The 24,682-nt window shown below is 45.7% G+C and overlaps 1 protein-coding gene across 1 annotated transcript in view; it reads left to right on the top strand.

The window, feature by feature from the left end:
- LOC138452766 (vomeronasal type-2 receptor 26-like) overlaps positions 1-24,215 on the top strand; it is a 202,507-nt gene extending 178,292 nt beyond the window's left edge. The window contains exon 5 of the mRNA XM_069605111.1: positions 23,320-24,215. Within this exon, the coding sequence (XP_069461212.1) occupies positions 23,320-24,215 (896 nt within the window). The remainder of the gene's footprint in view (positions 1-23,319) is intronic.
- The last annotated feature ends 467 nt before the right edge of the window (positions 24,216-24,682 follow it).

Here is a 24,682-nt window from a genome sequence, read left to right as displayed (position 1 = left end):
GTGTCACTACTATGCACTTGGTTAAAGTAGAAAAGGATGATTATAGTTCCAGGTATCCACACGTAAGAGAAAAACTGGTGATTTCAGTTAATGAACAATACAGGAGAATTGAATGCGTTACCTTAATTACACAAACACAGACCAAGTTGGTGAGGCAGTCTTTTAATGTGCAGCGTGGTACTCCGCGTATGAAGATAGTTCAAATTGCGTAGAGCGGCAAGAAAAAGTAATCTCACAAGACAGACGAAAGCACAGTGGAAATCCAGGGACAGTCCGAGTTCGGCAACAGGTTCACTGATTAAATGGAGGAAAAAGCAAATGCAATCCATGGACAATCCGAAGTCGGCAACAGAGTTAAAAAATCAGGTTGAAGAAACAGGCAAAAACAATCCAAGTAGACAAAGGTGAGTTGAATAACCAGGAAGTCAAATAGCAAGAGGAAAGGGACTAGGGCACTGGAACGGGATGAAACAGTAGGAGCGTAACGCCACAATTAGCAGCAACAAGCCGCTGAGTCCCTTCGGCTTTTATGGTGCAGGGGGGCGGAGCCTCCTTACGCGTTCTCTACGCACGGGATGTCTCAGCTGATGCGACGTTCTCTGCTGTACGGCCATACACCATGGCAACCGATACCGAAGCCACAACGAAGTTCTGGAACGCGCTTGTCCCCGTATGTGGCCACAAGAAACGGGAGGTACTGCAGGACGGGGCCAATATGTAACACTGATACATCGATTGATGAATAAGATAGATGCTTGATTGACCTAAGCGTTTTGTGTAAATTGATGCAATGGATTAATGTCCTGGTACAAGTTTGTTTTGAGGTGACTTAGGTTTTTATCTGTTTTTTAACAGTGGTTGAAAGTGTAACCGTCCTCATGGAATCAGGTGTTTGGACACTGAACTAAAGAACAGGATTCCCCTGATGAATGTCTGACGCAAAAAGGTCTCTTTGACAGAAACATGTTGGGTTCAATGGTGTTATGTTCCGGCCATGGAAGGTCTGGCATAGATGGTCCCTTTCCCGACTTAGGTGATCGATCTATGGCTAGAACCGTTACGTACGGTCTAGTCTTCTTCCAAGATGGCCGCTTTATGCAGCATTTCTATAACAACGCACTGAAAGCTACGTTCAGTGCGTTGTATCGCTCCCACTTCCTGTTTTGGCTTCGGAACTCTTGTTCGCGTTGCCTGCTGTTCGCTCTTGGACCTTGTCCTGCTTGCGGGAGTTTCTTCGGCTTCCGTCCCTCCTCGCTCTGTACCTCTCCGCCCGGCACCTTCCCTTGCCTTCTCTCCTCGCTCCCGCTCTCTCTCATCCGGCTTCGGTTGAGTGCTCTCATTCTGCTCACCTCCGGCTTCCAGTGTCATCTCTGTTCGGGCCACAGGATTTCTTTCCTTTTCTGTGCCTCTGCACACACTATAGCCCCTCTAGGCGTTCATCCCTATTCCTCGCTCTGTTATGTCTTCCTCTTCACTTTCTCTCTGCCTTTTCCTATCTACAAATACCTTCCAAGGAGCTTCCCCTTTAAATTGGATCTATTCTAATGCCTGCTGGATCTCTACCGCCAGTCAGATCAAGCTCCACGTACAGCCTGTGTGCTTCAGGGTTTTCTGGTGCCGCAGAAGCTTTTTCCCTGGATTTTAGGACAGGCTTACTGGGGGTCCTTCTTGGCAGGGAGTTCCTCAGTTGCCAAGGTGGCCTCCAGCGGAGCCCGTCCCTACCTCCACGATAAGAAGGTAAAGGGCCAAAGAAAGAAGACCCAGAAGGCTACTACTAAAGGAAGTAGAGAGACCTCACGGACACTGAGCACGTCTTCAGGAACCTCAGGTGAGGAGGGGTCACGGGAGAGAAACCTAGCCGTTAGCAATCACGACAAATGGATAACACAACAGACTTTTTATGTGAATGTTGAATGTGGGCATTGTTGTGTTTGTAAAAACCATTGTCTAAAGATGGTGTGTAAATGTACACTTGTGTATTGTTTGTGTTAATTTCCTGACCTGGCAATAGGGGTTATGTAAACTGAATAAGAAAATAAATAAAAAAAAGAACAACCATTTTTATGTAAAGGTTTTTTATATTGAAGAATACGTGTTCTTTGTATTACATTTTTGATGATGGTGTTTTGATTTTAAAAAAATGTATTTTTGATACAGAATCAAGCAGTGGTACATTGTGTGTGTTTAGAAACCAGAGGTCACCTGTGATGAATCGGTAATAATATGTCAGGCTTCTTTGATGAAATTGTATAAAGTTTTTCCCTAGACATTGGCGACAGTGAGGTTTCCCAATTGACCTGACCTATTGGGAATACATTTGTTTTACCTGTATTAAATTGATGCTATAGAGAAAGAGACCATATCATGGGATGGGCCAGAAGAATTGGAGATCTCCGCCATGAATCTCACATCATACACATATACCCAGATTTTGCAGTAGCCGTACAGCAGGGGTGCTGCGCGTTTGCAGGGGTGAACACACTTTTGTGAGAATGGAATGTCTCCTAGGCCATGCTCTTTTGGGCACCCGCCTCAAGTTTTTTCTTTACTGTCCCGGCTGAGGTGGTATCCTTTATTGAAATGCATAATCCTCTGCGCAATCCTCACCACAAGAATGCCCGCTTCCTTGGGCTATGCTTTGCGTGTTAGGCAATGTGGAACAAGTTTGCTTGCCCGCTCCGTGCGGCTACGTCATCCCCCTTGCAAGTGCAATGTGCTGTTTTGGGCTGGTTGTGGTGGGGGTGGTACAACAGTGGCACAGTTTGGGGTGCAGTGAGGGTGGGGGGTTGTGGGAGGGAGAGTTGTTGGGTTGGTTAAAATCACACTTGGTGAAACTTGGGAAGTGACATGGACGGTTTAAGAACAGACATCCACACTGAGGAGACCTGATATCATTATCATACTCATGGTTTAAGCAATGGCGATGACCCAGAAAGTTACGTTTTTTAGTTGGAACATCAGAGGGTTGGGCAATCCTCTTTCTGCAGGAGACACATGCAGTAGACAGACTAGCCCTTATCCTGGCACCAAGCTGGGGCACGCAGCGCTATTATACCACCTAGTCCACTAACGCTAGGGGCCACTCACTTTGATACACTGCTCACTACTCTTTACGCTACTGGACACTAAGGTAGACCCGGAGGGTAGATATATTCTGGTACATGGTATCCTACATAAGAAGGAACTCTTCTTATAAAGCGTTTATGGCCCCAACATTGACGACCCGGCCTTCTATGATAACCTGTTTGATTTGTGTGCTCTATATCCCCTGGCAGAGGTAGTGCTAGGTGGCGACTTAAATTCCATACTGGGCATCACACTGGACCGCTCGGGCGCCACCAGGCGTACATTATCCAGGGCGGCTCAGGCGATATTATGGGGTATACAAGCAAAGGCACTGCTGGATGTTTGAAGGGTACCAGGTAATAATGTCCCCATACATAATTACATTGTAATGGGTTGTTTCTAACACGCTTAATACCTAGAAGTTTCTAAGCGTGGTCCCGGATGTCCCCAGCTCCCCGGGATGTCACATGTATGTTAAATATAATAATGTCTCTGCAAAAACGGTGACATTATTGTCAGGAAACATTTTTGCGGAGCACATATAGAGAGTATTCATTCTACTCCTCTGTTCACAATATATATTCACACATAGATATGTGACTGATATCTGCCCCCTTGCTTCAAACGGTCACACAGTGTGTGATCCTTCCCTGCACCCTTTCTGACCACTCCCCGGTACAATTAACATGGGAATTCCCGGTGGCAGGGGCAACCCGCCCGCCGTGGAGATTCAAACCAGCGGCACTCATGGACATAGCATTCTCTATACAATTGTGTGAACAAAGAGTAATCTTCTTTGAAAGAAATGTGGGTCCGTCTCGACGGTGGCGACGTTATGGCAGGCCTTCAAAATGTCTTTGTTCGGGGTGTTGCCATGTCGGTAGAGTTTGGACTCCTTAAAAGTATTAGGGGAGATCTGCTTGAAAAGAAGCTGAACTGGGTGCCCTGCAACCAGAGACGTTTTTATGGGAGGGCAAAAGGGGCACTTGCCCAGGGACCCCACCTTGGAGGGGGCATCTAGGTTGCACTCATTCAGATGACCCTTGTGAATTGTGCTTCTTTTTTTGGCTCAAATGAGGAGATGCGCTAGCACATCTCACATGCGTCAAAAAGGTTATGAAAATCTGACCCATTTAACTTTTCTAATGATCCACCCTTGGCCTTTCTCCACCTATAAGCCACAAGTATTGCATTACAGTACAGCTAGAGAGAAATGGCATATGAGAAGGGACACAAAGGTTGTAGGTGCTGTTTGGTTATTTGCCCACCCATTGATTGTCCATGGCCATGCTAATCTCGATGGCCATCTCTGAGCTTGCTTTAATGAAGCCTTACCATCTGCACTCAAAGTGCCTTCCAATGTGTTTTCAAATCAGTCTTCTGAGAGTTAATTACTTAATTGGAGCTTTAAATGCGCAACGAATGCAAAAACAATTTCTTAACCAAGTCTGCCTCAGCCACTCGATTTGTAGGCACTATGGATGTCCTTTATTGAAGTCTTATACAGAAACCAAAATTGGTGGCTTTGCAAATGCTTGTTTTTCATAAGTATTTGGCATGTGTCAAGCACTGCTATTAGATTCCCAGGTATTCTCACAATGTTGCACCTGCTGTCATCAATGGGCAGTTAATACCACTACAGCAGGGCCTGGCAAGTGCCTTTCCAATGCCTACACAAATGGCCAAACTGTTGGCATTTGCCAACGCTTATTTTTCATTTTGGCTGAAAGTTGGCAAAGCAGAACATCTTTAAAAAGTGTGAGAATAACACTTGAATGCATTTCTTTTTGATTAATTAGGTACATTGAAAGGACATGCATTCTGAGATGTGGTCAACATTAAGAAACTCCTTTAATTGCCAAGTATGAAGCAGGCACAACACATGTCCAAGCATGATTTGGCAATAAACATGCCAGAATGGCATAGGCAGCACAGCCCATCATGGAGTATACACCCTACTACCCACTCACACCACACAGCCCTGAGTATAAACCCAACGCAGCACTATGTATACACACCACCCCACTGCACTATGCCCACACCACTCAACCTTGCACATATAAATCACCGCACTGCGTACACACAGAGCATTCCAACACACCACTTCACACTGCCCCCTGCATAGCAATGCACATACTTCACCCTACTGTGCATAGAGTACCCAAGAACTGCACTGTACACTCCAGCTGCCCCCAGCACCACACACATACAGCGCCTACAGAATATGCAGAAGTGCAGTGCTATCCAAGCATACTGAGGTTTGGGCTTACAGTGCTGGTGTTCATAATGCTATCTTACTCTACTGTGAAAACTACAAATAATTTAACGTGGCATCACTGTGCTAGTTGGTCATATTTGAATCTGCCATTGCATATGATAAGTTGGCATATTGGTATCTAGCCTTTTTGTGCTAAGTAAATATAATGTAGCCTTGCATTAACCTCATAATTGAGCAAAACAGAATATTGCACTGCTATGCTAAATGGGCATAATGGATACTGGCACTGCCTTTAAACTGGGCAATCGTGGACACTGGCTATACTATGTTAATTTTGCATAGCCTCGATAATCAGTGGAGTACCTAGGCATTGGATGGTCATTGTGCCTGAACCCGATGTATTGATGCCAATACTTAGTAATGGTATGAGTACCTTGGATTATGATCAGAAAACATTGCAATTATAAGTACTTGGGCTTTTAATTGCATTACTTGGTACAGGGTAGAAATATATGGTGCATGGTGTGAGTACCAGAGCACATCATGCCCATACCTGACAAACGGTGGTACTTTATGGGCCTATGATGGAATAGCTGGTAATTATTATGGGTACCTGGAGATTAACACCAATGCATATAAAATGCTTATAAGTCAGGCTAACACTATTTGCTCTGCCAGTGCCTGCTCTAAGTGGAGTCTGAAATGTTGCAGCAAGCATGCTAATAGCCAAATGAGTAATTTCATCTATCAACCTTTTTTTGGACATTACCTATACCGCTTTCTCCCTCTTAAATGCTCCTCCTCCCTGATCATCTCTTTTCCACGACTCTCAGCAACTATCCACCTGTCCACTAATCCCTTCGTTCACCCTCCCCCATTTCCCCTTCTGAACTCTTCCATTCCACTCTTTAACTAAGCAGGGAGAAGCACTGAAATGATAGTTAAATACCCGGAAATCAAAGCCCTCCTCTCTGCACAATTCACCATCTTATCAAGCATCCACAAGTATTCTTCAGTCCCAAAACGGGTAGATATGTTTCTAAGGAATCTTCCCAGACATAGAGCTTTCTTTGCACAGGTGAAGCCTAACTGTTCCAGTTTCTTTCTCTAAGGCTGAGAGAAGCGTTGGTGTTTTGCGACGACCGAAAACCTGACTGTGTTCAAGTACATCTCATAAAAAACTGAATGACATTGTTCTGCAATACATAAAGATGTCATGCATCTGGAAGAAATACAAGCAATAGCAACATCATGTGCTTGGGAATCTAAAAGATGCAACAAAAAAAAAAGAAATATCAAATCCCCCTTACAACAGTTACACTGAGAGCTTCAATAGTACTTTGCTTAGTTAAAATCCCGGCTGTAAGATCGCAAATGCTTGAAAGTTAGTTTTAGTAGTCCACAAATACTTTATTTCTAACACTGTTTTGCTGAAAATGTGTTTATAATGAGCTTTTGTGCTGTTGGTGAGAAATCTGCAACTTATTGAAGTGTGACTGTGTTTTTAAAAATGTAATTATTTCTTTTTCTTTTTTTTTTAAGAACAAAGAACACATATATTTAAATTGCTTTAAGGACTGGCACTCGACCGTCTGGCGGTTTGGATTGGGTTATGTTGTGCTTTTAGCAAAGTCCCAAAGGTGTCCCCTGTCCCCCCAGATTTTGTGTGTCTCCTACGCCCCTGTCTGCAGCATTCTTTCCTTCCTGTGGGAATTATGTTGATCATGTGCAATAGGCAACAGTGAAATGCATATTGATAAATTGAGTGCCACAATGGTTCAGAAGTTAGCTCAGTGTGTGAAGCACCCATTGCAGAGATATGTGTTCATATGCAAAATTAGAATATCACATTCCAGCAAGGCTGGCTGAGCCTTTCCTATGTCTGAGGTTTATAAACATGCCTGCATATGTACTTGGGTTTGCACAACAACTTCTGCTATTATCAGCAATGTACCTGCACCATGTAGGGGTTGCTAGAAAAACGAACATATCATCCGTATGGTGAAGGTCTAGAAATTGGTATGTTCAGATGGGGTGTTGTAAAACCCAGGCAATCGCCTCCAACGATGGCATTAACTGTTAACCAAATTCAAGACTATGGAACAAAAGCGTTCATGCTTCTATCCTGGATTTGCCAGCAGACGATACAGTGATCCTGGTCAAATGATCGAATATATCTTACATTTCTGTGCGGTCTTCTGTGAGGTTTGCTGTCTTGCATGCTGCTGGTATCGTTTAGCCCGTTACTTGATCTTTCTTCTTAGGTAGGCCATTTGGGTGGAAGGGGTGGCAGACAGAAGAGAGCAGACCAGATGCTGCAGGCCTCAGGCAAGCATATCGTAAGGTCTGCTTGTTTGACACAAGGAAAGGTTTGCTTTTTGTTAAAAGTCAAAGGTTTTTATGCACGTTTATAAATGAAAATTTCACAAGCCATTGTTTTTGGAAGTATTTAAAGCTTTAAAATACAAAAGGCAAACCCAGATGAAATGTGTTAAATCACATCGATTGGTATGCTGATACGTATATGCCTCCCTTGATGATGGAGGGAATGAAGCAAGAATCATTCCTTTTTGCATAACACCCTTCTATAATATTTTGTTTAAAAATGGTCATGTTTGGTAATGTGTTGGTCTTCAAATGCTACTTGTTTATCATTCTGATTAGAGCAAGAATGAAGAGGGCAAGTAGACTTCAAGGGATTAAACGTGCTTATTATGCTGCGAGACAGCATATCAACCTGTAGGTTGTGAGCGCGATGGGTGTGGGCGAGGGGCACAAGCAGTATTCTTGATCCCTTCATTCTTTGGTTTGATGGAGAGGGGACCCCAAAGGTGTCCGTGCCCAGGGCCCCGAAAGTGCTTAAGATGGCCCTGCCTGCAACAAAAGGGTAGGCTGTCCCCCAATATGGACCTTCACCTCGAGATACAATTGGCAATGGGGGAATATAGGGATTTAGCTCGGAGGAAGGTGGGGTTGATGGACAGACCGCATATGGCCAAAAATATGCAGAGGTGGACAGAACAGGCCGCACCCCAGCCCGCCCAGTCAAATTCGAATTTGGGAATGCACACATACCTTATATCCGAACACCCGATAGTTTGATAGCCCATAACAACACTGACATTAATAAGGTGTTCTATGACTTTTACCTGACTCTATACTAACCTAAGGGGAGCGCCTCCGCGAGTGAAACAGAACTCTATTTAAATGGGATACCCACCACCCTGTTCTCCAGTGCGACGCAAGATGCACTGGAGGCACCACTAACATTGGAAGAAATACAGGCAGCCAGAGAGGACCTCCCCCGAGGCAAGGCTCCCGGCTCTGATGGGCTGGGTGCTGAGTTCTATAAGGAATTCTCAGACCTACTTTCCCCTTACTTATTTCAACTTTGGGAGGAGGCGCCTGTGAATCGATACGGGAAGCAGTCATCATACTGCTACTGAAATCCGACAAGGCACCAGAAGACTGCGGGGCCTATAGACCTCTGTCCCTCATTAATACCGACAACAAAATATTTGCCAAGATACTGGCGCGATTAATACCAGGCTGATCAACAGCATTATGCCTTCGACGTCTACATAACATCATGACCCTGACCGCCCCTCCCCAACCTCCCGATGCTCAAGCAATGGCGGTATCGCTGGATATGCAAAACTCCTTTGACACAGTGTGTCATGGCCGTTCCTCTTCCAGGTGCTGACTAAATATGGATTCGGACCTAGATTCATATCCTGGGTAAAATCTACTTTACACAAGCCTGTATGCCTGTGTGTTTACAAATGGTTGCAACATCCCCACTCTTGCAGTTCACAGGGGCTACCAGGCAGGGGTGCCCACTGTCCCCACTGTTATTCGCACTGATAATCGAACCACTAGCAGACAATATACGGACCAAACACAGCTGGGGCGGCATAGTGATAGGGGTGAAATCAGAAGTCATCTTAATGTATGCTGATAACATACTATTATATGTAAAAGACCCTGAGGTTAATTTGGCTAATGTACTGGACACTGTGGTGGGATTTGGTGTGCATTCCGGACTACACCTGAATAGTGGTAAATGTGAAATGTTCTCCCTGTTGAACGAGACGAAGGAACCCACTAACACTGTGGGGTTGATATGGGCTCCACATTCAGTCCACTATTTGGGGATAATAGTGACATGCACTCACGACTTAACCCGTGAACTGAATTACGGCTCCTACATGAGGGAAGATACTGATGTCAATGACTGCAAGGCTATCCCTAACTAAAATGGTGGTACTCCCCCAATTTTTCTACATGTTCCATAATATTCCACTATGGCGAGGCTGCACACTGTTTCATGACCGGACGACTGCATGTTCCTCCTTCGTTTGGGCAGGAGGGGCGGTAGGGCTGAAATTGAGACATCTGGCCAGGCCTTATGAAGAAGGGGGGATCAATGCACCTGACTTTGAATTGTACTACATGGTTGTGCAGGTACACTATTCTTCCCACTTGGCTTCACCACGGCTTCCCCTACCGCACTCACGCCTGGAGAAAGTGCCTGCTGGTCCCACCTCCTCAACATCCTTACTGATAGGCAGTACATACCAGGCGAGTCACCAGCAGGACCCTGTGGGGGTCACCTGGAGGGCATGGCAGAAAATGTCAGCTAGAGGGACTCAGACACCACTATATGACAGGCTTTTACCCCTGTGGGAGATCCTGATGCGCCCCCTGACTGAGGATGGTTGTATAATCAAAGCCTGGAGTGCTGCGTGCATCCACACCGCCGGTGATCTATATATGGAGGGCCGATTTGTGGAATGGGAGGTATTGAGAACTGCAGTGGGAGGGGCCCTATACAAGCATTGTATTTGCGGATGTGCACAGAAATACAGGCCCATTGGACTGCATTCCTGGATGAGTTACCAACACATCTGTGTCTGTCTTACATACTGCAAAGGTCTACTGGTAAAAAAAAATTCTGTTCTATATAAACTCGGACAATCAATGTCTACTGAAATTGTGAAGAATATTAGCTCAAGGTGGGGTGAAGATCTTCAGGTAGAATTTACTGATTTGCAATCGAAAGCGCACTGTCTGTTGTCCAAGGGGGTATCTTAGACTCATACACTTCAAGGTCCTGAACAGACTACACTGCCCCCCACCCCAGCAAGGCTTAACCTATTTTGGGCAGATGCGACAAAGGTATGCCCCAGATGCGGGGATGACGATGCTCACCTGCAACACATGCTCTGGTCCTGCCCCAAACGATATGTGTACTGGGACGCTGTTAAAGCTACTCTGTCTGAGATAGTGGGGGAACATTTGGGTCCATCTCCATGTGACTGTACATTAGGCGTTGTCGGCCGGGTGAGTGTAACCCAGCGCAGGTAATGTGGTACATGTCAACTTAGGGTTTCTTTTGGTCAAGGGAGCTGCCCTTAAAAGATGGACCTGTCAAAAACCCCCATGAAAGAGACATGGATGCAGGACGTTGTCTGGTCTAATGATACTGATGAACTATGCATCACCTTAGTGCCAGGTGCCAGCAAGCCTAAGAACATATGGTCTGAATTCCCAGCATATCTAGCCAGGGTCGACCAGTCCCCCTGAATCGAACTGTTAGAACACCCACCATTTCCGATGCTTGTCTATAAATGTGTATTTATGATTTCACCATGTCTCTCTGCTCATTGTACGGTAATGATGTCGATATATACCAAGTGCAATGAATAAACAGTTAAAAATAAAAATGTGTTATCAAATTACAATCTGTCACACTGGCATTTAACCCGCCATTTTCTCAAACACCTCAGCACTAATCCTCTGATTACTTACCGACAATCTTCATGAAGCCGGAGTTCTAGTCTTCCTTGTCACAGTACTTAACTGTGAGGCTCCCCCTTGAACACAGCAACTTTTTTCTTTTCTTTTGGAGGTGTAATACCCCCTACTTACTCACAATACTCAGTTTAACCAATTCTGACTCAAATCATGGGTCCATCCACACCCAGGGCAGGCACTTGGGCAGGGTTTGGGGGGGGTTGTCAATACTGTGACGAGGAAGACCAAGGAAGAGTAGGATTAATAAATATTACCATCTTCCTCGTCCCAGTAATTGCCTATGAAGTGTACCAAAACCACAATGCATGTGGAAGGGCCCTATGAGACACACCAAGATGCTGCATAGATGCTGCAGCCGCCACCAATTTATTTTGCTGAAGGGACCGACCCGGTCTATACTTGGCCCACCGACAAAACCCCCACCCAAAGGAATTTTCACATTAAGCCTTTAGTGTGTCATGAAAGTATTGGGGTCCGCCCATGTTGTCACCTTACAGATCTCGTGAAGGGAGACACCTTGTGCATCAGTCCAGAGGCAGCAATGCCCGTCATGAAATGACCCTGGACGTGCTGTGAAATCGGCAACCCAGTCAACACATAAGCCATAGTAGGATGCCTTCCTGCCTGCTTGAATGGCACCAAAAGTCGCCAGGTGACTGCCTGTCCTCCGAAACCCCGCCATCCGATAAAGTTGTTCCCAGACCGATCTCTGCACGTCTTTAGTGTGCCAGGCCTCTTCCTCAGGTGTACGGAAAGACAAGGGGTAAATCCCAAAGACGAACACTAACATACTGACGGGGCTCAGAGGATGCCAAGCTCTTAAGGGATCTGCCCATTAGCCCCTCATCCTTCAGGGTGCCCTCTACTCCTACTTTGACAGTTTTCAGAGCCACTCATTGGGAACAAAGAGTGGCCACAGCCAGTCCCTTGTAAAGCGATCCTGAAGGAACTGAAAAATGGCCAGGATACCACAGCGAACGGGATGGATTTGAGACCCCTCATATCACCCCAAGACACGTGCCCAGTGTTTATCATAGCCCTTCAGCCTGCTAGGCCTCTTAGAATGCAAGATGGCCTCAGCCACCTGGCCAGAGAGCCCCAAGGCTAGAAACCTCTCCTGCTCCAGTGGATCACATCTAGCCTGATATCTGACTCGCTTGTAGAGGGCATGCTAACTCAAAATCCTCATAACTTCCCGGGACCAGAGATCCAAAAGAGAGGGGAACCACCCACCACCTGCGGGGCAGAAGGGGAACTAGGATCACAGAGGAGCTGATCCACCTGATTTTCTGGACCATCCTAGGGATGACGGGAATGGGAGGGAAAGTATCTAGAAGACCCTGAGGCCACTTGAGATTCAAAGCATCCACCACCCAGGCACCCAACGAAAGGAATAGGGAGCAGAACTTGTGGTACTTAGCAGAGGCAGGGGAGGCAAAGAGGTCCAAGACAGGAATCTCGAGCCTCTGACAGATCTCAGCGAACATCCTATCCGACAAGACTAACTCCTCCAGCGACAACATGTGTTGTTCGGCCTAGCACCCTATACACTCGCCAAGGCATTCAGGGCTGCCAAACCGACCCACCCTAGTGGTTGACATAGGCCATAGTAGAAGAATTGTTGATTCTGACCAGCACTGCCAACCACAGAGACATCAGGAGAACAACAGCAGGGTCCCTCAAATGGCCACAAATTCCCTCCAATTGGAGGACCTTTCGAGCCTCTCCTGATCCCACTTTTCCTGAACTGCCATGGACCCCAGTGAAGGCCTCCAGCCAAGGCCACTGGCATTTGTGGTAAGGATGATCTTTGTGGGGTGATCCAACCCATTCCCCTTCTGCAGGAACCCCATGTCCAGCCCCCATGCCAGAGCCTCCCGAAAACCTGTGTGAAATCACGACAGGAGCCTCAAAGAATTGGTTGGAGGAAAGCCAATGCCTCAGGAGATGCACCAGCATGGGGCGAAGATGAAAACATGCCCAAGGGACAAGGAAAACATAAGATGCCATGTGTCCCTGCATCACCAATATTTCACAGGCTGACTCCCAATCCTTATCCAAGACATGGAACAGAACAGCTTGGAGAGAGAGGGCACTTTCGCCGGCAAGGAAGAACTTGCACTGGCTGGTGCTGCCGGTTGAAGAAGATTTCTGTCACAACTTGTCGGCATACTTGTCCGCCCTGAAAGCTCTGTGAACCTGGTCTTCCAGGGTGTCGGAAAAGAGTTTGTTACTGTCAAATGAGAGCTTCAGTGCTGTAGATTTTTGAGACCCTTCAAATTTCCAATCCCACAAATGGATATGTCTCATGGCCGCAATACCGGCCTCCATTGCTATGGTGGTGCCACACACTCTGTCAAATGACAAGTCAGAGAGGAGTTCCACCTGCTTTTGCATATCAGCCAATATGGGAAAACACTCAGATCCCTTCTCCATAGTCTTGCAGATCTTCTTGAACCCACCAAGCACTGTTTCAGCCATATAGGAACCATAGATTTTGGCACCAAGCTCCAGATGTGACCCCAGGTGGGCTTTCTTGAAATCAGAGGTCGCTTTTCGTTCAACCAGGTCCTGAACAGCCGCCTCCTCTGCTGCCATGAAAGACCGGCCAACTAAACCGTCCAGGACATCATCAACCTCAACAGTCTCTTGAAGAAAGGAGTCAGTGCCTTGCAATGAGTACAACTTGGGGCATGAACTGGGGCATGAAGAAACTGTTCAGGATCCTTCCATTCTTTCAAAATCTTATTCTTGATCTCTAATTTCAGGGGAACGCTCACCTTGCGGGTTTGCCTTTACTGCCGACTTGTGGGATCTGCGGACCCTTCCACCACCACAGGGTCTGAAAATCCCATTCCGTGCCAGACCTGAGACAAGACAGCTTCAACTTCTTTCCTGTCCAGATAGTTCCCCTCCCCCGCCTCATCATCCAAGTGGGAGGGAATCGAGAAGGTGGACGAAGACTCCAAGGTGGAGGGGGTGAAAGAGGAACTCCATTTAATGCATAGCTCCTTCTTATTTATTGTATTGTTTATAGGGCAAAGCTGGCCCGGCAGCGAATGGCTTTACAGTGTTCTGGAGAAGCCAGAGGCTAGCGTCGAGCTTGCGTTTTTAACACTAACACAGTACTGTGGGGGATTGCCTAGGTTTCAGTCCTGGGGGAAGAAACGATGAAAGAGCCATGTCTACACGATTTTGCAGAACTGCGTGATGGAAGTATCAGTGCGAGCCTTGCGGCGGATTGAGTTCCAGAGAGATGGGACATAGAAGGAGAAGGACCTCTTTCTGGTACTTTCCTTTCTTAGAGCAGTGACAAGTCGTGGGAGGGAACAGAGATAAGAGCTCTTTGGTGCTGAGTTCCTCAGGGTCTCGTCAGCACATCTCATTGTGCACCTGGATGAACTTTTCATACATGTGTCCAACAAATGGATCCCTGTGGAATCCGCCACGGTTTTGAACGTGAATAAAATCAGGCAAATTCCATAAGAATCCCTTAGTAATGCTGCGTGCAAAGCGTACTTACAGACAGCATTTACTTTTTCACAGGCGGGACTGCAAAAGGGAAAAGAGTATGATGGTAAAGCGCTCCGTTGCTTCCAAAAGGTAGGTTCATGCTCAATAAATACTCTAATATTAATAAAAGCGAGCAAACCTCTCTTCACTCTTTGTTTTTCCCTTCCTCCGTGTGGACCCAACAGTACATAAGTGCCCACGTTGGAGGTCCCCTGCATGAAATTAATGATTTTAACAAAATTAGCCTGCTAGTGCCCAGAGTCTATGTGTACCGACTCACATTCTAATGTCTGGTCTGTGAACCCTGTTTGTGGTCCTTAGGTGTGTTGCTTCCTGGGACAGGTGTATGGCCTCCATTGTGGATAGGGCAGATGGAGTTTTCCTTCCTGCCCCGGGGATCTCAATGGTTTGGCTGTCCTGCCTGGAACAACCCATGGCATGAATAGGGACATAGGTCTTCCTCTTGCCCTAACAGTCTCCTTGGCTGTCCTACCTGGGACAGTTTGTGTAGTCATTACCTACATGGATTGGTCTGCATTTCATATTTTCCTCCCCTACCTTGGTACTATTTGTAGGATATAGAGGTAGTGCAGATGGTCTTCTTGCCAGGCTAGTCTGAACCCAACTCTATTTGTCTGGAACTGCTAATAAATGGACATAGGACCCCTCAGTTCCTCAGCAATCCTAAAGGGATATATCATCCCTAACTCGATTCAGCAATTCCCTCTGCACTCTCTGGTACCTCCAGCCACCATCCCCCGGCACGCCGCAGGCCTCCTACCTTGAGCTGTAGTCTCCACCTTGGTGCTGCATCACAGTGATCCCCTGAAGCTGACCCTTGCTGGTCCCCATCTCTGCCTTCAGGTGACTCTCAGTGTCCTTCGAACCTCCTGCTTCAGCTTTTACTCCTCCCCTTGTCACTCATGTACCTCCTCGCCCTCCTTTCCCCTCCAATCTTTCTCCTTCCCTGTTCCATCCTCACTGCTCTTACTCCTCATCCTCCAACCATACTCCTGTTCCTCTATCTCTCAGGAATACAATCTCTCAGAAATGCTGTAATTGTTCCAAAGAAACTAGTGGAGACTGGCTGTGTATTGATAATAGGAAGATTACGGGCATAATACGGGCTATGTTTGGCATGTACTTACTCTATCAGAATTAGTATGATAGCATCCTCGTCTGTCTCCTCCACCCTCCTATTACTGTCCTGTCCCCCTTCAGCACTATCTGAAATGTCATCAGGCCTAGTATGATAGTCACTTGTTTTGTTCCTTCCCTCCCTTTCTGCACCCCTCTCCCCCACCTTTTGTTTTTCTCCGGCTCTACCAGAAATGTCGTCAGGCCTAGTATGGCAGTCATCTGTCTGTTTCCATTTCCTTCCCACTCTCCCCCTCCCTTCCTTATCTATGTCTTAGCACTTGCACTATCTGAAATGTCGTCAGGCCGAGTAAGATGGTTAATTTCACATTCTTACTGTTCATGGCCTGTAAGAATGTGGTTGTATTTTCCCTTGTTCCCTCCCTTGCCTTGAAGCGCTTTGAAACACATTGTGTATAGGCACTATATAAATAAACTATCATATCATATCATATCCCTCACTTTGTGCACATGGCCCTATTGTATTTGGCCCATTGTGCGCTCTGCCTTCCTCTAGACAAAACAATAGGATAATGGCAAATCTGATCATTGCAGTTCTATATACAATAGTCTAAATATTAAATAAACACTATTCACTTATCCACAATAAGAATTCTCTAATATGAAACCGATAGAAATAATTACTGGCTTTGACCTTTATCACTCATTAATTATTTTTGGTCCATTTCACATTAGTCGCATAGAAAACATCTTTTAGTTGTTTCATTCTTCTTTCCCACAACTTCCTTAGGAAATTAGACACAGCAAAGCAATGTGTCCATTTTGAGTAAATCTGGATATCATTAATACTGCCTCCAAAGTCCCCACTTTATGGACATTTAACAATGGTACTAGCCAGGATGGTCTATACCTACTTGTCAAAAGACACACAATTACCAAAAAACCTTTGGTCTTCTGTCTGATAGCAGCATATAGGACATGAATTGAGATTAAGAGAATTCCAAGATGATGGAAAATCCACCAAGGGTACAATGCCCAAACCTTTAAAAAATAAAATTGTTAATCAATGTCACAAAAGTGCACAATGCTGCATGTCAACCTGAACATCAGGCAAGTCTCAGATATGTGTTCACCAATAGATACCCTTGTGTCCGTCAGAACGCACTCCCAGAATGCCCTTTTTATCTGATGTGGAGCAGACTGGTTAACACTATCAGAGTACTTCCTGAGGAAGCCCAGGTTAATTTCTATGAGTGCTTTCTTCCCATGTGGATTCCATGTGCAGGATTTCCCACCACTTGCCCTAGATGCGTCAAGCATAACTTCCGTGTATACTGCGAGGCAAGTATAGCCGATTCAGTTGCCATAAAATTGACTCCATCTTCAGTGGTATATTCGGGATGCCTTGCGGAAGGAGCGGGATGTTCTTCAGGAAGGAGTTCACTAGAACTGGACGACCAGCAATCATTTCGTTAGCCCATGGTCCTGCTCCATACAGGGAACGGTGACCTTAGACTGACTTCCGCACACCTCCAAGGACAGTGAAATAGCTGTCCACCTGAATCATTTGGAAAACCTAACACAGCACCAACTTGTCTTTCAAGGCTAATTCTGTTCTAAGTAAATTGGTTGATCAGTTCCCCGTATTACAATTAATACCAAAATAACCCAAACGGTCAGAGCATTCAATTGTATCGATATTGAGATGAATATGTACGGTAGGAAGTTTATTCAGATGGCATATCATGATCTTTATTCTTGTTGCATTAATTACCTTTGCCCATGCACAGTTTAATACATTCCTTAAAATCTGTCTTTATTCCCATAGAGGGCATGGACTGAAGGATGGCATCCTCACCAAATAATAAAATGCTTATTGTCATATCTTGTAAGGCAGAAGCATCCACAGGCAAATATTGTATTTTAATGACAATGCCATTGAGGTATTGTGAAAACAGTATGAGGAGAGGAAAACAGAACCCTGGCAGATGCCTTTGTTTACAGACAATGGCTGGGTTCAATTGTCCCTTTGCCCTAGTCTGAAAGCTGCCAGGTTGCTAGTATGAAGTGGCATGATTTCTTCTAGATGATTGGACTGGATCCCAATTGATCTGAAGGATTTCTACAAATAGTTCTGGTTCATACTGTAGAAGACAACCTTCAAATCAACAAATACCAAATACAGGGTCATTTCCTTTAGCACTAGATATTTCTACAGAATAAAGGGTAGTATCGGCGGGATAGCTCAGGGGCAATGCGTTCGCCTTGGAAACAAGATGACGTGGAGCAACACAGGTTCTACCCCGGGTCCGCGATTAGACACCTCTGGGCATTAAGCGCGTTATAAACAACCAGTTATATCATAAAGTCGAAATGTCTGTTCAACCATACCTGGCTGAAACCTGTGTGTAAATGTGACTATATATCCCTTTCAATCACCCGTTGGCTAAGATTCCCTTCAGGGATTTTCCTATGCACTTTGCCAAAACTATCAAGCATACCAATGTGTCCCTTTGGTAAAGATGGGGACAGTCTCACAGTCTCGAGCAAGCGCCATGAATCGGGTTGGTTATTACCTTAGTTTATTTGATTAAATAGCATTGTCAGTATCAGAATGCAGACTTGAGAATCATTCATGAATGAGTCCATTATGGGACAGTCGAGTTCTGGAGCTTTGTCTCTTTTTGGGTAAGTAAAGCATTGCCCATGTCAAGTGATTTGAAGATCCATCATCGTTCATTAGGGCTCATCTTATTGTGGCCCATGATATTAAGGTGGGAAGAGTCCTTTCTCTTGCAGTCACTGTACATGGTCCTAAAATAACTGAACCATGCATGTTCGTTGATTAACGTCGCTGGGGTCATTGAAGCACTTAAGTTCCAGTGTCTTACTATTTCCCAGAATGCAGCCCGATTGCGGTCAATGACTGCTGTTTTCATATTTCATTATCGCTTATGTATCTCATCCATTTTCTTAGGTGTACCAATGTTTTATAGACCATGTCTGAGTTTTCTAACTCAGTGAAGGATCCTCTTCTGGCTATCAGTTTGAGGCACATTGACCTTTGGTCTTCCTGCCTTCCCTAGAAGTATCAGCTTCTCAATGCTGCAATGTCAGACAGGAGGTTTCATTGTCCCTACTCATACACCATAGACACACCACCCATCTGTCTCAATGCCAGGAATCTGAGGTGCCTCCCTCATGTTCCCCTTTCCATTTATATTATTTGCCCCCATTTGCTTTTGAACCCAGTCTTCAAGAGACGGATCCTAAACATACATAAAGGTGCCCAAGCCAAGAGAAAGACCCTCTTTCTGATATGGGAGAAGGTACCCCATGGGGGTGGCGACTCCTTCTGACCCGAGGTGCTCCGCAGGCTCAACGTTGCTGCTGGGTATACAGAGATTTTGTTGCAGGTCACACTGATAGAGTCTGTCCTTGGAAAACAGATTTTTGGAAGAATTTCAAATCTGGCATGCTTAGCCTTGGATGGGCTATTTTACTACTGTTCATCTACATGTGTACCCAGGTAGAATGTCCCATTGTTCGAAACAACATGGATGCAGACCTTGGGTTAAATAGGAAATTGGAAAGTTGAGTGCCAGCTGACCCCCAAATCACATTCACAATCAGTAAGTTGGCTTATTCCTTGGCTTTCACTCGAATGTTGCTGCCAGCCAGGCGCCATTCAAGGAACCAGCAACTTCTGCTGTTCTTTCCACTGGTCTTGGTTTCTGAGGTTAGCAGAAGCCATGAACATATTTTAGTGCATCCATATCCTACTTACTCCCATAGGACGCAATGTTGAGTTGTTGGATTATCTCATGGATTTCATAGTGGGGTTCCCAGTAGGGATGTGGCCAATTATGGCAAGATGTAACCCATGATAATTGTCATTACAACTGCCACCCTCGGTAGTCCATAAACATACCCTGCAGCAGATATGTCCACCACCTATGAACAGAAATACAGTTTAGGAATGCGTGCTTCAAAGTCATGCTGCATTCTGGATTGCTGTCAATCATTGCTTGTAATTAGAGTAATGAAAGCTGCAAAGAAGGTGGTTTGCATCCTGGATTGTATCATAGCACCACAGAGTGTTGGCAGATGATCGCATGAGGTGCCAGTTGTGTCTGTGTATTTTACCTCTTTGTTGTACACTGAATCGCTCCACTTCCCATTGTTGGTGCCACCAAGAAGACATCACTCCCCAGTATACTAAATTCTCATACTAGATTCCCTAGATCTGTCCTTTGTTGGGTTTTGCGCACTTCAGAAACCAACACCAGTTTAGCCAGAAGAGAGTGGCAACAGATCCTGCCATCTCCCATAACACCACAGTGGCCCATCCACTTCCCAGCCAGTTTAATTCTCTATTTGGAGGCCCAAGGAGCTCGTGCCACCCTCCACATCATGATACCCTACTACGCCAATGCAATGCAGCTCTAACTCAAGGGCAACCTTATCAATGAACTGCACTGAAAGAATATGCTTCTTCCTCACACAAGCAAAGATGTTAAGCTCCTACTAGAAGCGCAATCCCACAGTGAAAGAATTCTACTAAGCTCATCCAGATCCTAATTCGACTTTGTGAATTGTAGCTTGACATATGGATTCCACAGTTCACTCCCAGTGTCACTCCCAGTGCCAAGTATCTTGGATTCACCATTGACGGAGACCTTCCATTCAAATGTGCATTTACAAGACAACACAAACAGCCTCCTACTAGTTAAGCCCTGTGCGCAAGATCAAGTCACTCTTACAGGCCTTAGAACTCTAACGCAAGCTCTAATACACTCCTACCTGGAGGGTGGCCACTCCACCATTGCAGGTGTTCCATCCTACTCCCACTGACTGCCACCCAATAGCCACAGCTTGTCTCATCGTCGATGCAAGGAAATATAAACACACCATGTCTCACTTAATAAGCATCACCAGCTGCCCTTCCAGCCTGCAACACCTTAAAGGTATCCATCCTCACCTATAACAAACTGGCAACCAAACCACTCTTCTTGCCCAAAACTCCCTAACTTCAGAGGACAACACAAGATATCAATACATGAAGAGAAAACATGCAAAGAGGAAGCAACGTTCCAACCACTCATCAGTACCTGCAGCACACTGATGCACACCGGGAAGCCTTGTACTCTTCTGCATTTTCAAAAAGAGCTGTAGACCAATTGTTAGAAATATCCTCTTGTCAGCTGAAAAATACATTCCCCCATGCCCCAGCCTACTACGGCCTCCAATCCCAACCCCCCTCTGCCTCTCTCTCGTCCTTCTCCCCTACCACACATGATCAGGTTACCAGAGTTGTCCGCTCCATGAAGGTCTCCTCCAGACTGTTCTCCCCCTGCTCCTCCAGAACCATTTAGGACAACATTGCTCCTACACTTGCTGATTTATGCAACCTCTCTTTTGCTACCTGATCTTTCCCCTCCTCCCTCAAGCACTCCCTTGTGCGCCCCCCTCCTGAGAAAATCTTCTGCAGATCCTTCGTGCCCAGCCAGCTACCGCCCCATATCTATCACTCCCTTCCTCGGGAATCTCTTGGAGAAGCTGGTCTTCCCCTAAATGACCCGGCACACTGAACTTGTTGATGGCCTCTATGACCATCAATCTAGATTCCAAGCATCCAGAGGCACAGAAACTGCTCTTTGGAACACCTGTGAGGAACTGCTTGCATCTCTTGATTACAACTCTCCAGTTATTCTCATTCTACATGTTCTCTCCTCTGCATTTGATACTGTCAACCACTCCACCCACCCTAGGTATCTTGGAGTGGGCACTGGACTGGCTGACCTCCTTCCTCAGTGACCGTCCATCCTAGGTCACTCGGGGATATTTCTTCTCCACTAACTCCATCTCCACCCGCAGAGTCCCCCAGGAATCAGACCTTTCTCCCTTGCTCTTTAACCCCCATCTTGCCCTGGTTGCACACCTCATGTCCACCTTCTCCCCAAACATCCAGTGTTATGAAGAGGACACACAAGTCTTCTTCAAACTTCCTCCTGATCCTCTGCTTACTTCTTCCATCTTCGCTGACTGCCTATCTGCCATCCAGTCCTGGTTTACTTCCAATGACCTCTGCCTCAGCAGGACTGAGATTCTTCCTATTGGGACTCCTGCTCCCACTTTCTGTCCCTCACTCTGGCCATCTTCTATGGGCTCTCCCCCTACTTCATCATCTGAAGCCAGAAACCTTGGAGTCATCTTCGACTCCCCTTTCCTTCCTCCCTCACATTCAAGACCTTGCCAAGGAGGCCAACGTTCAACTCTAACTTCTCAAAGGAATTCTTCTTTTCCTCACTTCCCCCAGAAGCTCAATGTCTATAGAGCTCTGGTTCTCTCCAGACTTGACTATAGCAATAGCAGTTTCCTGAATCTACCCTCTTCTTCTTTATGACCCCTCCAGCTAATCCAGAACAGGGCTGCAAGACTTATCCTTGGCCTCAAGCCCAGGGACCACATCTCTCCAGGTCTAAAATCAAATCATCCATAAGACTATCTGGGGCCTGGGCCACACTATTTGCCACTGACTCTCACAAAGTATTCTCCCTCCAGATCCTTACGCTCCTTCGGCACCAACTCCCTGTATGTCAAGCGCTTTGACAAACAGCGAGCTGGTGGCCGATCTCTTTCCTCAGCAGGCTCCCTACTATGGAACAGCCTCCCCCTTCCTCTTTGTCTTGAACCAGATCTCCTCACATTCCAGAAGCTCCTCAAGACTTTCCTTTTTCTATCCTCCTTCCCTTCCCACCTCCCCTGCTAAGTTAATGAGATTGACGACCAGGACCCTTATATGTCCTCCTGGGTCCTGGCTTCTCACAACCAATGGCCTTCAGCCTCCCCCACTCCCAGAACCTGTCTTGGCTGCCATTGGCCTATAGCTCCACAGGCCTGCACTTACATATCTATTGGCAGCTGACCCCTTTCACCCAAGCACTTATAGCTGCTTCACCCCCTAGCACTTCCCTCTGGGTACACCTAGCACTTCCCACCCACTACCTCATCGCTTCTCTCCCTCTGCACTTGCATGTTCTCAATGCTCACAAGGCCTAGTAGGTCTGCCTCTATCTTTCATTGTTTTATTTGATTTTACTTCCCTTGTTCCCTCCCTGCTGCCCTGTGGGCGCTTTGAAACACACTTTACTTGATGTATGAGCGCCTTACAAATGCAAAATAAATAAATAAAAATAAAATGTGACTGTTCCTTCTTTCCAACCACAATACTAATATTACCATCATTTTCTCGTGCACACCACTCCAATCCTTCCCAGACGTGTATGTGCTCTGGAAAACACTTGGCATAGAGCCATGAATTATTTTGGACATATTATGTAGTAACTCACAGATCATCAACTCAATATAGGGAATTAACACAATTATAAGCGATACATGTCCGTTGACAGATACAAGAGGCAGACAGAGCTGTGGTTACTTCCCCGGGGTCACAATGTTTGGTGAATTAGAAATATCTGTGTTAGAATTTAAGACTCCTGGACCTTCCAGGAACTTAACCACTAGGTTCCATCACCACTATAAAGTAGATTTTTCATGCATTCAGTAATCATCGGAAGATACTAACACTGCGTTTTCTATTTCAGATGCTGACAGTTGTCTAACGTGCTCAGAATATGAGTGGTCAAACACAAGAAGAGATGGATGCATCCCAAGAGAGGTCATATATCTGGCATTTGAGGAACATCTGGGTACAGCATTGACTTTCATTATAGTCTCCCTTTCCGTCCACACTGCTATAGTTCTGAGAATCTTCATAAAATTCCGAGACACTCCGATAGTGAAGGCCAATAACCGTAACCTCAGCTATGTCCTCCTGCTCTCACTGATGCTATGCTTCCTCAGCTCCTTGATTTTCATTGGTCCTCCTCAGAAGGTGACCTGTGTTCTCCGGCAGAGTGTGTTTGCTGTCGCTTTCACTCTTTCGGTGTCTTCCATATTAGGTAAAACTGTGACTGTAGTTATGGCTTTCCAAGCCACCAAACCAGGAAGTGGGATGAGACTCTGGATGAGAGTCGGGGTCTCCAACTATCTAGTCACTTTCTGTTCTGGTATCCAAGTCATTATCTGTATCGTCTGGCTCGGGCTAGCTCCCCCTTTCCCTTCCTATGATACACAGTCTGTGATTGGTCAGATGATACTAGAATGTAACGAGGGGTCAAACATTGCATTCTACTGTGTTCTGGGGTACCTGGCATTCCTGACCTGCTTCTGCTTCATCATTGCCTTCCTAGCGAGGAACTTACCGGACAGTTTCAACGAGGCCAAGTTCATCACGTTCAGCATGCTGGTGTTCTGCAGTGTGTGGGTCGCCTTCATCCCAACCTACCTGAGCTCCAAGGGCAAGTACATGGTGGCCGTGGAGATTTTTGCCATCCTGGCCTCCGCCGCAGGGCTCCTGGGTTGTAAATTCCTACCAAAGTGCTATGTGATCCTTCTCCGGCCGGACATGAACACCAAGAACTATGTATCACAACGATAAAGTGTTGGGAGACAATAGAAGGCTGTCCCAGCCTATTTGTTACAAGAAGCAATCTAACTTGATAAGATAACTAACAGATTGCAATCAAATATAATTGTGTCTTTTCAACCTTTATTTTGAAAATAGGATTTTCATAAAAGCATTTCAACAAATTGCAAAACCCCACTAGAATACATCATTAATAACAGTGGTTTTAATAGACAGTATCACATTTTAATTAAATCATAATTAGAATAGGCCACATTTTTACAAGGAAGAGAAAGCATTTGCTTCTTAGTAGCATTTAAAGTTTTATTTTTGTATATACTAAAAATGGGCAAAAGGAGCTTCGCCTTAAATCACTCAACATAGAACAAAAGAATAAAAAGTGTGTTACGTTGCCCATAGAAATACCATTGCAATACCAAAAGGATCACATGACCTGATGCTTTTTTGAATTCCACCCAGCAACTACAGAGGCTAATGGC

This window comes from Ambystoma mexicanum, chromosome 4p, assembly GCF_040938575.1.
Source record: "Ambystoma mexicanum isolate Mex_15411 chromosome 4p, UKY_AmexF1_1, whole genome shotgun sequence".
In the NCBI taxonomy this organism is placed as follows: Eukaryota; Metazoa; Chordata; class Amphibia; order Caudata; family Ambystomatidae; genus Ambystoma; species Ambystoma mexicanum.
Note: the sequence above shows the minus strand (reverse complement) of the source record. Positions and strands in the feature narration are given on the sequence as shown.